Source organism: Poecilia reticulata, chromosome 21 (genome assembly GCF_904066995.2).
Source record: "Poecilia reticulata chromosome 21, P_reticulata-male-v2, whole genome shotgun sequence".
NCBI classification, from domain to species: Eukaryota; Metazoa; Chordata; class Actinopteri; order Cyprinodontiformes; family Poeciliidae; genus Poecilia; species Poecilia reticulata.
The window spans coordinates 22824278-22841774 of record NC_088850.1 but is presented as its reverse complement, the minus strand read 5'-3'; the positions used below and the strand labels follow the sequence as shown (position 1 = coordinate 22841774).

At 39.7% G+C, this 17497-nt stretch overlaps 1 protein-coding gene across 1 annotated transcript in view; it reads left to right on the top strand.

The window, feature by feature from the left end:
- The window catches only part of cdk19 (cyclin dependent kinase 19), a 77565-nt gene extending 60068 nt beyond the window's left edge, over window positions 1-17497 (top strand). Inside the window, exons 6-13 of the mRNA XM_081602851.1 lie at window positions 8-139; window positions 1105-1248; window positions 1436-1505; window positions 1664-1736; window positions 2869-2966; window positions 3122-3200; window positions 6006-6251; window positions 9462-17497. Of these exons, the coding sequence (XP_081458977.1) occupies window positions 8-139; window positions 1105-1248; window positions 1436-1505; window positions 1664-1736; window positions 2869-2966; window positions 3122-3200; window positions 6006-6251; window positions 9462-9587 (968 nt within the window). The 3' untranslated portion in view covers window positions 9588-17497. The remainder of the gene's footprint in view (window positions 1-7; window positions 140-1104; window positions 1249-1435; window positions 1506-1663; window positions 1737-2868; window positions 2967-3121; window positions 3201-6005; window positions 6252-9461) is intronic.

Below are 17497 nucleotides of genomic sequence, written 5' to 3'. Positions count from 1 at the left end.
CACACAGCTGACATGGGGTTTGCCAGACTCTTCAACTCTCCCCTGAAGCCCCTGGCGGACCTCGACCCTGTGGTGGTGACCTTCTGGTACCGGGCCCCTGAGCTGCTCCTTGGGGCCCGGCACTACACCAAAGCTATCGGTGAGTGTGATTCATCCCAGCATTGAGATATGAAACAGGCGGGCATTTGGTGGTTTATGTTGAGTCACTCTGGGGCATAAACAGGCGAGCTGCTGAAGGGGCATCCATTAACCACCACTGACTTGAAGGGGGTGAATATTTCTGCAATCACTTAATTTATGTTACGTATCTGTATTTTACTGTCATTATATTGTAGAAATCAGTAAAACATAAAAGGGGCTGAATTCTTTGTATAAATTAAAAGACAAATTAGTTGGATCTTTAAGTAGAACTCCACCTCTTTTCTCATTAACAGATTTTTTTGCTAAATTGAGAGATTCTTGTAGCATTTGAACTTTTTGCTGAGACGTAAAATTAGATTTTACTGAGAAACTGAAAATTGCTTTGGAAGAATCTTTACCTTTGATCAGACTCTTCTAAAATTTGATGTTAATCTTGATCTTATTGCCACCTACTGACAAAGATATCCATTGTTTCAGTAGGTTGGATTTGGAGACTCTGGATAAATAAAATAGATTTTTAGATTCAGAATTCAGTCATCTTCATTAATGTCCCAGTGGGTAATTAATTTTTCAGCAAAATAGCAACACACCAACAATTAATATTTAACTGCAGGGCGTGGCACTAACATTCCACTGCTGCAACCAGTGGTTATTAAAAACACAAAACTTGACTATCAAGTTCTGGTAAGACTGAAAAGGTGAACAGTAAATAAACCAATAAATACAACATACGTAACATTTAAAATCCCTCACACAACATTTTGCCAAGGAATACTTAGCAATTATTTTCATTATTTTAATCTCCTTCCTTCATCTCCTTGATTCAAAGTTGTAATCAAAACAACACTGATTTAAAAACTCTGTGTGTGTGTGTGTGTGTGTGTGTGTGTGTGTGTGTGTGTGTGTGTGTGTGTGTGTGTGTGTGTGTGTGTGTGTGTGGGTGTGCGTGTGTGTTTACATCAGACATTTGGGCAATTGGCTGCATCTTTGCGGAGCTGCTAACATCGGAGCCCATCTTCCACTGTCGCCAGGAGGACATCAAGACCAGCAACCCTTTCCACCATGACCAGCTGGACAGGATATTCAGTGTGATGGGTTTCCCTGCAGGTCTGCATCCAGAACACACAACCACAGCTTCAAACAAACCACCCTTTTACTGTTGAGTTAGTTACATTAGCTTTCATTGTGTACTTTAAGCTGTGTGTTAAAAAGTACATAAATACACAAACACAAATGTTGGAGGAATTTGACCAGTTTTAGCCCTAAAGCAGCTACATGTTTGCTCTGTGTGCAGATAAAGACTGGGAGGACATCAGAAAGATGCCAGAGTATCCCACACTGCAGAAGGATTTCAGGAGGACAACGTGAGTGAACCTTTATTTCATTTAGCATTTTATTTCATTTCCCTCTGGGACCAATAAAGTATTTTTGAATTTTAATTTGATGAAGAGGTTCTGAGTTTATGATGATGTCCGATCATCTAAAGTACCAGATATGGCATCATTTGTTTTCATCCTAGCAGGTATGCAAACAGCAGCCTCATCAAGTACATGGAGAAACACAAAGTGAAGCCTGACAGCAAGGTTTTCCTCCTGGTAACCAACACGCACACACACACACACACACACACACACACACACACACACACACACACACACACACACATGCACACAGTATATCTTTCTGTCTTCACAAGGACTTGTCATTGACATTAGTTAGTTTTTAATTTATTTCCATAGCCTAACTCAAAAACAGCACTTGCTTGTTTGGGACCAGTGCTTTGGGCCCCATAAGGAGCAGTTGCTCCTCACAAAGTAGCAGTTATTTTTTACTCAACTCTTGTTTTTAAAATATCGAAAAGTTCTATGTTGTATAATAACTTCTTTCTAGAAAAGAAATCGAGTAAATCATTAGCATTCTTAAAAAATAAATATCTAATATTAATTTCTGAAGTACGTAATAAAGAATAAGCAGTAGTTATATCTGCAGACTCCTGTGTCTCTCTTCCGGGCTTTTTAACCAAACGGCCAGACAGAGAGTTGAAGAGGAGCAGCAAAAGCAAATGAGACGCATTAGCAGAGCTAGACAACAACTGATGATGTCATCCAGGATGATTGTGGGATATTGTTTCTGTTGGCTGGATATTGACCTGTCAGTAGATCATAGAAGTCATGAGAGTGTCATACAGCAGCATTCTTCAGTCAGAGGCCTCATTAGATTCATGCTACTGGAGCTCCTTCTTGCCCACAGCATCACCATCCACAGTGACTCTTTGAAGATACTTGGATGATGTAAGACACCACATTTAGTTTCTTTTTGGGATAAATTAAAGTATTTTTTTAATTGAATTGAATAATTCAATTAAATTGAATTGAATAATTCAATTAAATGAAAAATAATGAAATTCTTGACCATTATGAGTGTTTCGATGTGAATTTGCCCAGCCTCATATTTTCACCATGTTGGACATTTAAAACATTTAAAAGGTCATGACATCAATGAAGGGATCCTTCCTTTACAGAAATGTTTGCTCTTGAATTCAGTCATTTCAGATTAGAGCCAGGGAGGTTTTGGCCCACAGCACTGTGGTTCAATGAGAACCATGGCTGTGTTTTTAATTTTAAGTTGTATTTTTTTTTTCTGTATCATATAAAAAATGAAGGAATAGTGGCAGTGGGGTCTAAAACTGTTTATTTAATGCAACACTTTCTGCTCTCTATCCCCCAGCTCCAAAAGCTCCTCACCATGGACCCCACCAAGCGAATCACGTCAGAGCAGGCTCTGCAGGACGCTTACTTCCTGGAGGAGCCTTTACCAACTACAGAGTGAGCCCAAGAAAACTTGTTCCTCGAGACCTTTAGTAGTGGGGGGGAGGTTCCCTCTTTCCCTTTCATCATGTCTTCCTGTTGTTAATCCTGTGTTGACACTGTACGTTGGTGCAGAAATGCTTTATGTGAGGACCTGATGTGTTTTTCTCCAGTGTGTTTGCTGGCTGTCAGATCCCCTACCCAAAGCGAGAGTTTCTTAACGAAGATGAACCTGAAGAGAAAACGGACAAGGTGATTTATTCTCTACTGTTTGCTGTTCCTGTACTCCAGGATTCATTCAGATATGTTTCACTGATGTGGGATTTACCTGCTTTAGATTCGCCATTAAGGCTTCTGGTGAATGGACAGGCAAAACAAAAAACCTGACTTGCATCGAAAAAAATGCATAAAAGAAATAAATGAATAAATAAATGGACATCAAATAATTACATGCAGACAAAATTATACCAATAACACCAACAGTCATTTCCCTAATTCTTCAAAAGGTTCAGTCTTTCCCCACTAACTCTGGCGGTAGTTCAGAAGTTGTTGTTTTTTTAAACTTTAGTTAAGTTTTTGGCACAAACAAATAAAAATAAATATTTAGGATTCAATTAATAATTGAGTTTTACATTAATTACAAATTAGCTTATTCAGAAATTCACCAATCATGTGGCGCAACAAACATGATGCCCTTCACTAAAATACATTCAGTACTGTTAGAATAAATTGAAAATAAGCACAGATTTCATAAGCACTTCACTAATAATGCTACGAGCATTAGCTTTTCAATAGATGCAAAAAACACCATGAAAATAAATAAATAGGCTAATGGCAGTTTAACTTAATTAACCAAGAATAATCAGTAGTCCAATTTCAAGATCTTAAATACTTTTACACACAAACTTATCAAAAATAACCAAACTCAGCTATCGAACAACTGTGGAAGTGTTAAAATAAAGGAAACCTGAAAACAAATCCTAGTGGAAAAATTAACACTTGACAAAACAATCCAAACAGTCTAAATGTCAAGCAGCTCACCGCTGAGTTTGGTAACACCATGTCAAGTTTTCATCCAGTTCTGGGACATAAAAGCCAAACGGCTTCATCCAGCCATGCACAGCCAGAATGGTTATAACAGCGCCTGCGGTGGCTGGAGGAATGAACAGGTGAAGTTGGATAAAAAATTTTTGCATTTATTTTTTTGTTAAATATTTGTCCTCTTGTTGGACTCTGGTGACTCCCAGAGGGGACATGGCCCACATTTTGAAAAGCCAGTTGTTCAGCTCTAAACAAATAGGTTCTAGTCTTGATTTATAGAATTCAGTGTTTCAGCATTACAGACTTTTCTGACACTGGTTGACAGCGTTGAGTTGAGAACATGATGCTTCTCTCTTATTTTGAAATGTTCAGAATCCCAGGATAGTAATATTGTAACATCCTGCATTGAGGCTGAGAAAATGTCTTAATGTTGATTTAAAAAAAACAACAAAAAAAGTCGGTCTGTGATAAGTTATAAACTCAAGATTTCCCAAAGAATCATCTCTGAGATGAAGATCAGTAATTTATGGATTTGTCCAACATAATTCTGGCTTCTTTAAACCAAAATAAGGCATCAGAATGTTTGTTGATATCCACAGGATTCACGGTCACTTTGATTCTGGAGTCTTTGGGGACATTCGGCAGTTTGATCCCTTCACAGCCTTATGCATATATTTCAAAGTACCAGATGTGTGTGGACACTTCCACATTCTTGCTGTAAAAAGCACAGATTTGGTTTCTTACACACTGCGACAGTGGAACGGATTGTGAGAAATCTGGAGCCTGTTAGAATCTGCAGTCTCTCCTCTTGCCTTTCAGTTATTTTTACAGTGTAATATATCACTGAAAGGGTTCAGCTGTGACTTTGCCAAAGGCAGGAATGCACCATCCATGCAGTGACGGACCGCAGCAGGAGGTGGAGGTCGCTGCGCTGCAAGCAGCTGAAAGATCCAGCTCTCATCAAAGATGGTTGTTGGGTTAAGGAAACATTTCTCTGATGTGGAATCAGAAGGATTTTCCATCTGATGTACTGATAAAGGAATAAAGGACTGGAGGTTAGAGAAGTGTGTTAACAATGCAGAGGCAGGAAGACATCAAGTGTGATTAGGGATGTACGACATATCATTACTAATATCTGTATTGTCTGATATTAGTCATTTTTTATATCGTATCGGGCCGATAAATAAAACTGGGCCGATCTGTAACCCCTCCGGTACAAGGGTGCTACAGTCGGAATATCAGGTGTGTTTTTGAAGATTTTTTTTTGTTTATTTCCATCTTGTTTATTTCTGGAGGTTGGTCATATGGTATTTTTTTAGCCATGTGATAGTGGCAGTGATGCAACAAAGGATTGTGGGAGTTTAACTGAAGCAGAGAAGCAGTGGGGAAGTGTGGTCGTTTTTTTTTTTTTTGGTTTGTTTGTTTATCTAGAGGTTACACCAAGTTGTTCATATTCCATACACATTTCTCATATCTTTTTAAAATATGTATCATAAGAATCGAGAGCAGAGAAAACATAAGAACAGAGGAAAAAAGGAGTTGAATGTTAGTAGCTAAGATATTTTACCTATCTGTGGTTGTTTATTTCAAGGTGTCAAATGGGTGGTGAAATATTTATTATATATTTCATTTAGGCATATAAAAACATGCCATCACAGCAATATTTATACTGGATATCAGTACTGACCCAAATGTTCATATCAGTGCTTCTGTATCTGTGATCATAGAGAAATAACTACTGCTGCCCCCCAATCTGGAAAAGATTAGAAATCCTTTTCCAAACACTTCAAAGGTCGTCATTCGGCAGTGGGAACAAAATTATTCACAAGAGAAAAACATTTCAGACAGTTTTCCCTGCAGAACATTTGATTATCTCAGGGAAGAAGTGGGTTGCAGGTGCGAGACAGAAAGATAAAAATAGAGAGGCAAACAAAGAGGTCTGCCGGGAGTCAGGAACCAGAATATCTCACGGTCCAGTTTTCTGAGGCCTCTCTCATGTTGACCTCTTTGCTGCAGAACCAGACCCAGCAGCACCAGCAGACAACGGGCCAGACCCAAGCCCAGACCCAGCAGCAGGCGGCGGCCCAGCAGGCCCCGTCCCAGCAGAGCTCGGCTCAGACCAACGGCACCGCGGGGGCCACCGGGGCCACCGGGGGAGGTGGCATGCAGCATGTGCAGGACCAGGGCCCGCCCAACAAGAAGCCTCGGATCGGGCCCTCTGGGGCCTCCTCTGGCACAGGGGTGCTACAGTCAGAATATCAGGTGTGTTTTTGAAGATTTTTTTGAGAAATACACAAAAAGAAACATCAGCTGGCTGCTGCAATCAGGACGTTTTATGCTTTACTGACACGTTTTCACTGATTGACCAGTTAGAAACAACGAAGCTAAGCTAGTTTTTGTTTACAGTGTCTAAGTACTTACAGACGGCACTGACAACTAACTGTTAATGTTATCGCTAAACAAACAGAATCACAAAAACTGAAATAAGAAAACATTTTTGTTAAGTGAAATAAAAATGATAACTAATGGGCAAAACTATAACTAACTGGAATAATGTTGTTTATAAAACTAAAATATATATATATATATATATATATATATAATATCCTTTGTTTTTGTGTTTCTGAATTCATTTATTTGCCTTTTGAACTGATGTGAAACTCATTTTTCCCCCCCACACACAGTTTACGTCAGCTGTTAGTAAATTACAACACTTTGTTCCTCCTGGCGTTGTTTATGCTAGTCAGCAAAAAGATGTCAGCAAAAGTTGAGTGAAAATGCCAGTCAGTTATCATTCAATAAATACATTTTTTGAAAATGTAAACTTATGCCAAGTCTTTATGTATACATAATCACAAATAATATTCTTTGACCTTTTACACTTATAAATTAACCAAAGTAGGAAAAAACTAACACTACTGCTATAACTAATCAAAACTAAATGAAACTAAACAAGACTTAACTATTAAAAACCAGCAATAAAAACTAACTGATTAAGTCAAACCAAATAACAACTAAACTGTAAAAACTGAAAAACCCCAAAACTATTCTAACCCTGCTAACAACTATACCTTTCAGTGTAAAAGCCACTGAGTGAAGGCAAGAGGTTGTGGTTGGTTTGCAGCCTCGTATTGACTCAGCAGACAGCAGCAGCTGCCGATTGGAGCATTCCGCAGCGTCCTGCTGACAGCACTGATGAGAAATCAGTGTTGTCCACTCGGGCGCCTGCTGTATTGCTGGCCTGACCCTTATCACTGCGTCAATGAAACCAGAGATCTGGGAGGGAGCAGCGACATCTAGGCAGAAGTTTGCTGAGCTGAAATGAAGAAAACAAACCTTGATGAAAGGTTCCTGAGGCAACGCCACTGTGATAAATAAACCGGAGACAGCTCATATCATTAGAAACAGTGTAAACATCCCATCAAGAGGAGAAGTTTTGGGTTTTTATCAGTCTTCCCGGTCCAAGCAGTGATCCCTCCAAAGTGGCAGGCAGAATGTGAGCAAGAAGGAAAATCTGATTCAGTACTGCCTTGTTCAGGGAAAAAATCTGGGATTCATTTAATCAAAATTCACCAGAAGAATGACTTAACTAACTCTGAGATTTTATTTCGTTTTAAGTTCTCTTTTTGACGTGGCTGCCTTGACCAAGTTGTCCACATTTAAAACTTGAAACATGTTGACACAGCAGGAGAGCAGTGGCTCTGCTTTCAACACATCAAAGCAACATCTGGTTCTCATCACGCCTCTCTGATCATATTCTAAGTCCCAACAAATACCTACTACCACCTTGACCTCACAAGGCTTCCTACCCAAAGCATAGAACATTGTTCTTCTGTCCGACTGGGAGCCATGTTTCTACACTCTGTAAGGAATAAAGGTTGGAAAGGCCAAAGGAAGTCATGAATTGTTTCATTCTGACTTCACTCAGGAAGAATAGAAATATTTAAAACTCACTGTTGATGCATCAGTAAAACATCCTTTGGTGTTTTGTGGAGACTAGCTACATCCAATCAGAGGCAAAAAAATTATATTTTAGTGAACAGCACAAAATATTGCACAAAATATTGTGCTGTTCACACAATATTTAAGTTTTGTGCTGCTACTACCAGGTATTTGTTGGGACTGTAGCTCTGATTCCACTGTCAGAGCTACAGTGGGATCAAAGTGCAGGACACAGAATAGAAACAGCCTTTGCTATCAGATAGTGAGGAAAGTCGGGTGTTATAGCTGCATCAAGATGTAATAATCAAAAGTGTTAGAAATATATACAGCTCTGGAAAAAATTAAGAGATCACTTAAAGTTAGCAGTTTATCTGATTTGACTTTTTATAGGTATATGCTTGACTAAAATGAACATTATTCTTTTATTCTATGAACTACTGACAACATGCCTCCAAAATTCTAAGCAAAAGTTTTTTTTATTTATTTTCAGAAAATGAGAAATGGTCAAAATAATGAAAAAGCTGCAGTGCTTTTTAATATATTTTCCAGGCAGATAGTTCTACCAATCATCTCCTGCTTCAATTGAAAATCCACTTTAGAAAACTGTTTAAGTGTAGAAATGTAGTCTTGTCTTTCATGTTGACGTCGGAAGAGAGAAGAAAACAAATATATCGCTGTACTTTACTTATTTACTGTGCAGCTAGCTCCATGGCTAGCTCACTGTGTCTTACTCTGCAGTTGTGGAGTCACAATATCTGGGAACATGAGCGCCCCCAGCGGTGAGGCAAGAGAACTGCTTGCCTCACCTCGAGTCTGTTCTCTGCCGTTTCTGATCGCTCCTCCGCACACAAAACACGATACACACACAGTTGGTGACAAAAAACACTGTACATTATATACATAAGCAAAATTATGGAAAATCAGTCCATATATTAAATGTTTCTTTGCCATTTTATTTCCGGCGTACAGACAGGACAAACATGCTGTCATATAATGGCAGCCAGTGCAGTTAGCGAGAGGTTGCGCAATCGCAGGTGAGGCTCGGCTCGCTGCTGCCTCACCGGCTTCACTTCTGAGCATTTGAATGGGAAAATGCAAAAATCCAGCGATTTGGAAAAAAAACTAATCAGAATTGGTTAAGCTAAGTAAAAAATGTTATACTTTATAGTACAAAACCACAGGGTGAAAATAGCAATATAAATGATTTTATATATTATTTTTCCATGATGACAGGTGAGGCTCTGCCTCACCTGCCTCCCCTGACCGCACGTCACTGATATTTATTTATTCATTTATTTATTTATTTATAAATATATATTCATAAATAAACAAATAAGACTCAGATTCATAATTTATAAAATCAGTTATTGTTTTTTGGACAAACTACAGAATATCAGACAGTCTGTGTTAAACCAGTCAGATTGTTTCTTTTATTCTTCTGTCAGTTTGTTTTTGGAACCGACGGCTTTGAAATCACAGTGGAATGTCTTTACAGTTGTTCTGACACCATTTTTCTCTTCACCATCACAGCACTCCAGCTCCCGGCTCGGTTACCAAAGCAACGTCCAAGGGTCCACTCAGTCTCAGAGCACCATGGGATACTCGTCATCATCCCAGCAGAGCTCCCAGTACTCCCATCAGACGCACCGCTACTAGTAGCCGTAGAACTGCCTCCAGAACCCCTCCTCCACCTGACCCTTCACTCCCCGCTTCTGGAACCAGCAGAGGATGCAACTCCTCATCTTTAACCGACACCCAGCAGCCTTCCTCGCCTCGGTCGGACCCCTAATCTTAGGTGACGTCATTCCAACTTGGCCTTTCTCCATTCGAAGCTGCTCTCATCTGTCATCTTATTGTCTGAAACATAAAGGCAAACACAAATAGGAACCAAAAAAAAAAGACAGGTTCTGCCTTGTGGGGTGAAACTAAAGGAAACTAAATGCAAAAGGGATGTGAAGGCATCACGCAAACTGAGAATCATGGCACTTATAAATGCAAAGTTCCTCAGCAGGAAGACTTGCAGCTGTGTTCATATATGTATATTATATAACACCTTTTTCTATTTGATTCTTTTTTGTTTTGTTCTCTTGCTCGTTTGCTAGACTTTCGGAGTTTACCTTAATAGTTGATGTCACTCGAAATATTGTTACACATGGGAGCAACTGGATGCAATGAAACGGTGGAGGAGCAGACCTTCATCCTCATCTCCGTCGTCCAATCAGAAGGAAAGGAGCGTTGGAGTTAACCCTGTCCGCCTAAATGCAACCATAACCCAGAGACTCCTGTTCCCACACAGCAGGGGGGGGAGTGATGTCAGCTGTTGAGCTGATGTCAGTGCAGGGAAATATTAAAGCGCAGTTTATTGGAAGCTTTGTAATATAGACTTTGTATATTTAGATCCAATTCATCTCAACCTGGATTTGGAAAGCGAGAGAAGCAGTCGTCCTTATAGAGCGCCACCTTCTGGGGGTTCCGATCAGCCCGCCGCTTTTTGCCGACTACCAGACTCTTCCTGTTTGTGCCGGTGGAAACTTTGCTCAGATACCCATCTTATCTCGGACCATCAGAACTTTTAAGGTCTTTTTTTAAACTAGTATTTTAAACAGAGATGTAACGTGCGCTTTACGTACAGGGCAGCTAAAATTACCCTGCCTTCCCCCCGGAATATGATTCTTGAGACTGTTACTGCCTAATGTCAGATTTTTATTTTTTATTTTTTTAAGGTTTAATTATTATTACGAAATGTGTGTGAGAGTGTGTGTGCATGTATGAGTTTTTATTTGCATGTTTTTTCAAACCTACCAGAATTGCACTGAGCGCTGACCCCTTCTGCAACGAGCTGGAACAAACGCTGGGTGAGTTTTTGTCACCTGAACTTTTGCCTTTTTTTCTGGGACAAATTTGCCAAAATATGACAAACAGTTGTTTGTCAATAGCCTCATTTGGCCACATTTAGAGATAAAGGGTGCGTTCTTTACTACCATTAATATGTTTAATCTTTTAAGCTTATTAACTCTATGAATGCCACGTTAGTTTTTAATTTATTAAATTTTGGATTTATTCAGGCTTTTTACAGGGCCAAAATCATACAGTGCACATGTGCATGCACCCCCACTGGTACTTAGATTAAGTAGGTATTTTTAGCAAGTTGCATAGAAACCATATGATTTGTTTTGCCTTTTTTCATAACTCACTCTTCCTACCAGAATCGGTCCAGATTACTGAAAGTTGTTGGTTTCCAAGCACAGAGCTGGATTATGAGCATAATCCAAACATTTTCCACATGTTTGAGATGAGGATTGTCCAGAAACCCAACGTTAGCCTGCTTTAGCTTTTGGAAAAGTGATACAAAAGTGAATCTTTTTTACACTCAAACGGTGTATTCCACATTCAACTATCTAGCTGATGAGTTGAAACTAACTGATGAATTACTTGGTAGCCCTCCTTCTTCATTGACCGCAGCTCGGCCTGGCTTGCATTAAACAGCGTTCTGCCTTCAAAGTGGGTGTATACCTTCATATCAAACCGCAAACGTCCGGAAATGTTCCCAGATTTCAAAACTATGGGTGAAGTGGCGTTTGCAATTCCAGTGTCCAGTCAGATCAACATCAAAGCATAAGCAAGTAAACATTCAGTTGCAATCGTTTAATTTCAATATTTATTTGTACTTATTGGGAACACAGTTGGTGGTTTCTTTGTCACTGTAGACAAAAAGTTGCATGTATTTATCTGCTTGATGTGTGATCTTGTTAAATATTTAATGCAGTTGCCATTTAAAAATCGACATTTAAAAATCGACAGGTAAAAACAGATGGTGACGGGATGTTTTTGACGCTGTCAGTCAAAATGATGGAGACTGAGAAAGTCTAAACACTCCTCTGCCTGAGAGATCTGGGAGATGACCCATATCTGTACCCGCCCCCGCAGCCAGTGAACCAATCAGTAGCCGACTGCTAATCAAGTCTCATCTGGCCGGCGCAGAATGGAACCATATTTCTTTATAAGAGAAGCTAAAACTGTGCCACTAGAGGAGTTCTGGATAGGATATATTTGCAAAGTAAATTTAGTCTATTTTTTTTTTGAGTCTGTATACTCTAGTTAACAATTAATTAATCAGCCTTAAAACTAAGCTATCATCTTTTCTTGTGGTTTCTCTGCAACTTTCTCACAGACATTAAGCCAAATATTAGTTTGAGTGTATATGTTAGAGCCAGCATGTATAATTTTGATGCTGTGTGGAATATGTAAAATTTGTTCATCAAATTCCTGTTTTTAATATTAATAGAACACATCTGGATCAGCGCTCCTTCGCTTTTGGTTTTTCCCTCTAGGGGGCGCCACGGCAAATGTTCTGCATCGCCTACGCTCTCACCAAGCAGAGAGAGCGTAGGCCAACCAATGTCCATAACACTACACAACCCCAAACAGAACAGTTACAGTCCAAAATTAATATGACATCATTAGACCTGGTGAGTTTATGTAAACTTCAGATCGGCCCTGTAGATGTTTTGCATTTCATAATTATCTTGAGTCCAGATTTGAGAAAATCTGTGCGTGGAAACAAGGAGCTCTGATGTAGAGCGTTTCCTCCTCTCTTATTTTTCCCTTAATCTTCCAGACTAAAACAGTTTGTCTTGGACCAATTATTTGTGCCGTTGGGAAGAAGCAGGAAGATTATTCTTCAGTTCAGAAGTTTATTTAAGAGTAATTTTGCCACATGTTTTTGGTTCATAAAGTTAATGGAAGTAAGGATTCATATCCAACCAGCTCTCCAAAAGTCACACTGCTGCCTTCCTGTCTGCTTGAGGTCTGAGCTTTGACTGGACCATTGCAAACCTGAGTGAAGTTGATCCCCTCCACTTTCTTCAAATCAAACGAATTTGGTGTCAAACGTTTATGCAGCAGATATTTTTGTTTGTTCTTTTTTTTTTTTTTTTTTGAGGATATGAAGGATTTACATTGTTGATAGGTCAACCAATCCTACCTCACACTAACCAAATAAGAACAAAATTGGTCAATGATTTGTGCTACATTTATAATGTGACTTATATATATAATAACTTTTTTTTTGGCTTAGCCCACCTTTATTTGAGAATGGCTGGACAGGAAAGTTGGTACTGAAAGAGGGGGAAGACATGCAGCAAAGGTCATCAGACCAGGAATCAAACCTGCGACGGCCGCTTCCAGGACTAAAGCTTCCATATGTGGGTGATGCTCTACCTCTTCACCACCACAGCACCCAACCTTCACATTTTAAAAACAATATCTTCATAACAAAAGCAGCACGAACGTAGCAGAGTTGACCAGTTTTGTCTCTTGCAACTTTTATTAACATCTTTAAAATGATAAAGGCACAAACACACATTTTTGCTGTACAGGCATTTGACACCAGTTTGATTTGGTTTGAGTAAGGTTACGTTGGGGAGAGAGTGTGTTAACTCCACTCAGGTCCATTTTCCTTAGATTCCTTGCAGACAGAAGGCCTGACATTAGACTTGTTCCTCTTTATTGTGATCTTCATGATGCATTTCTGTGTGTTTTTGCTTTTGTTGTCAGGCCATAATGAGCTCACTACATTAAATTAGCTAAACACATTTAGGAATCAGTTAGATGTAAAACCATCCTTGGTATTTTTCTACTCCTATATTTGCTGTTTATTGACTGAACATTATGAACAATGAAAGAATAGACCATTTCCTTCATCCTTATTGGTCCCGGCTGGTCATGTGACCAGTTGTAATCCAGGCTGTATTAAAGAACGCACCCAGTGGGTCTGTTAGGTGTGTGTGTGTGTGTTTGTCTTCACACAGGCTTAAAAGACTTGTTTTTTATTTTGCCTGCAATAGCATTAGGAAAACACTGACACCTGGTGGCTGAAAGTAGAACTAAACCCTCTGCTTTCAATTTGCAGGACTTGATTTGTTGAGGCAGGACAATGACTGGTAAACAACTGAAGTAAAAACAGGACAAACTTTTAGATGAATAAAACAGTTTAACAGAATTATGACCCACCAATTAGATCCTAAATTCTATTTCACACATAATCTTGATATACACATTGCCATATGGCATCTGTAAAGTTGTCTTCCTAACCTTTATTTTTGTGCTTTTAGTTTTTTTTGGCTTAGATTTCTTAGCATTCAAGCAGAAACTGGAAGTTTAGTTTTTCTCTGTGAAGTCTGTGTGGTTGAGTTATTTTGTACGATGTGTTTTTGTGTGTTATGGCATTTTGGCAGACAGGAGCCGAATGGGGAGGGGGGCAGGGTTGGGTTGTACACGACGCCGTGGATCAAAACCAGCAGCTATATTTGAAGGTTTTCCTCCTCCCTTCAGCATGCATATTAGAAGGGAGTTGCAGCAAAGACACCTGAAGACACTTTGTTGTACATTTCTCTCTCGACAAGAAGCGAGGTGTCACAAGTATTAACTGAGCTCTAGGCACGAGTGAGTGGCAGGTCACGTCAAACTACTCCTATGCAAACAAACCCCAGACTAAAGCTTTCACCCGTGCTTAGCTTCTGCGATGATGACTCCAGCACACACAGTGCTCCTACTTTTGTTCACTTCCTTTTAAAATGTATGTTAAATGTTCTATTGTAAAAAAAAATGCATATATATCAATATTATACTATCATATTTATTATTTCCATGCATCTACATCCAGCGGACTTTCCTCTGCCTTAACAAAGACAGCTGTAGAAATGAACCCGGTATGTTTTTAAGCAGTAGCCTACTTTTCGTCCACCAGCATGTGGATATGGGCCATGGGTGCACCGATTGCAGATTTTTGGCCGATCACCGATCCTTAAAAAACCTGACCTGCTGATTCTAATTAGGCCATTTTTTTTGTCTGAAATGTTGCTAAGTTGGCAACAGTGGGGTGACTATGATTAACCGTACACATGTAGATGTGAGCTGGTGGGCGGGTCTATCAGTCAAACTTCTCATGCCTGATTTTTAGACCTTTGCTGAGGTCGATAAGATCAGTGGAAAAGATCGGCTTCACATCAGCCAATCACTGATGTCCCAAAGTTAAGGAAATGTATTGGCTGGCCAATTTATCAGTGCACCCATAATATGGGCCCCATGTGGGTGTTGGTCAGGCAGGTTGATTTGGGCTCTGTATAGGGTCCATTGTGTTGTTTTATGAACACCTTCTAGTCTGATCCAGTTGGGAAGCAGGGATAGCTCCTAGCTGGGTCAGTCTGTTAATACCTGCCAGAAACTGCAGGGCTCTTGAGGGCCCAGATTTTCATCAAACGTCTACAGAACATTGATATTGGACCATGATACAGTTTTTGCAAAAACATTCATACTCATTCATACATTTTAACTTTTGAAAAAAGTTATGTGCACACAAGCCTCAAGTTGTCTTTTGGGGATTTTATGTGATAAACCAAAACTCAGGAGTTCATGATGGAGGTAGGCACCAAAAAACTCTGGGGCTTAAATTCTACATTGAGCTTTAGGTTGTTGCAGATCGATCAGATTCTGATCTATTGATTTTAAATTTGCAAATCTGACATTGTAACAAAAACCCATTTACACTGTAGTTTTGCCACTACGGTACAAATGATCTGACCACCAGAAACGGCAGGTGTAGACAAAGGATCAAGGGATGTTTTGAAGATCTTTTGTCATTTTCTTTCAACTCCACAGTTTAAAATGACCTTGTGTTGGTCTGTCCTAATAAAATCCACTGAAGTTTGTGGCAGTAACACAACAAACTGAAAAAAAATTGAGTATGAATATTTTTACAGGCACTGTCACCTGTAGTTATCCCCCATTTAAAAAATAAGAGTGCAATATTTCTTGTGAGTTATCTCAGAAAGTGAACCGGTCATTTTATAGAGACTCATTAGGCATAGAGCAAAATGCTTCAAGCTATTTATTTTTATTTTTTGCAATTTTAGTGGCTACTGCTTACAGGTAAAGAAAACAGGATGACTGACAAGAAATATTCCACTTTGCACAACATTCTAACCTGTTTAGATGTAATACTTTCTGGCTCCTTTTGATGAACTGCTGTTGAATGATTGGTCGTTGGTCCAACTTGCTCTTCTGTGAGCCCAACATAAGCTGCTTTTCCATTACAAATGTGTGCAAAACTTTGTCAACAGTAAGCTAAACAATGCCAAAAAAAAACCTCACAATTTCGGAATTGCAGTTTCTAGCCCCAAAACTGTTTATCAATAAACTTGAGTGTTTCCTTTTTTTAAATTTCCATGTTTCCATTAAGTGGATCTATTTTCATAATTCCAATTTGCGCAATTTGAAGGTCAATGGAAACGCAGCTGTAGGCCCACAGCTGTCTTCACAGCACCAAATGATGATGGTCCACCTTTTGTTTTGTGTGGATGGTGCCTTTTCTTTTTATCGTCCGAACATGCCATTTCAGTTTGTGCTCTCTGGCCTTTTTTAACTCCTAGCAGCTAAGCATCCACAGTTAGCATGACTTTGACGCGTCTCACCTCAGAGGACTGCAGAGAATCCCGACTGAGGGCGAGCGTGTGGTTCCTCTGTTGACAGATTATTATTGTCACACATTGCTAGTTCCAAGTCTGTTTTGAGATGCTGTACATAACCACATTTTAAGACTTCCTCATTGAGATACTAATAAGATAATTGTCTTCTAATGCACTGTTGTTGCTAAGATACCTTATATAGTGATAAGTTGAAAGAAAGTATTTACTGTTCTTTATTGTCTCGCTTTGGACACTAAAGTTCCTGGCAGTGCACATTATTAAACTCTGGTGCACCATAGGCCACTCTCCTTCTCTTCTCGCTGTTTTTGAATAGTGTTGCATGTGCCTGCCTTTTTTCCAGTGGAGAACGTTAGCACTTATTGTCCCACAGTTTGTACAGACGGACAGATGCTCCACCTGCACAGCTCAGTTCCTGCCATTCCTGCCGTGCCAAGCGTCCATTGGTTCTTTTAGCCCTCCCGCACTGTTAAGAGACAGGATCTGTTCAACCCCATGAGCTTTTTACCTTGTGTGGGGTTGCACTGACCCTTCATGTGCTTCTACAGGTTATTTTGTGTGTGTGTGTGTGTGTGGTTTTGGGAACAGACAGTCAGACTGGTCAAACCTCCGCTTCCCCACTGCCTGACTGTGACATCTGCCGCATCATTAATGGTGTTGCCCCCCTGGCGCAGAACCCAGTCCCTTCCAATCCCCCCTCGCTGGTTGTCCCAGAATGCTCTCCCTGAGCTGCAGGAGGAAACAGAGCTTTGCTTGTTGGAGCGTCTGTCCACTCTCCTATCTGTATTTGGTATGAGTGTGTGTGTGTGTGTGTGTGTGTGTGTGTGTGTGTGTGTGTGTGTGTGTGTGAGAGAGAGAGTTGGCCTGCACATGACTTTGGAATCTACATATGGCCTAAATGTGTTGTCTTTTTTCATAGCGTTTATAGATGAGGCAGCAATAGCCCCACGCAGGAAAATCAGATGTTTATTTAGCTGCTTTTAGCAAACTTGTCCAAATGTCACTGTACAGATGACTGTTAATGAGAAAAAAGTCATGTATATTTATTTTATATCCTCTATAATAAAAACCTCTTTTGTCTGA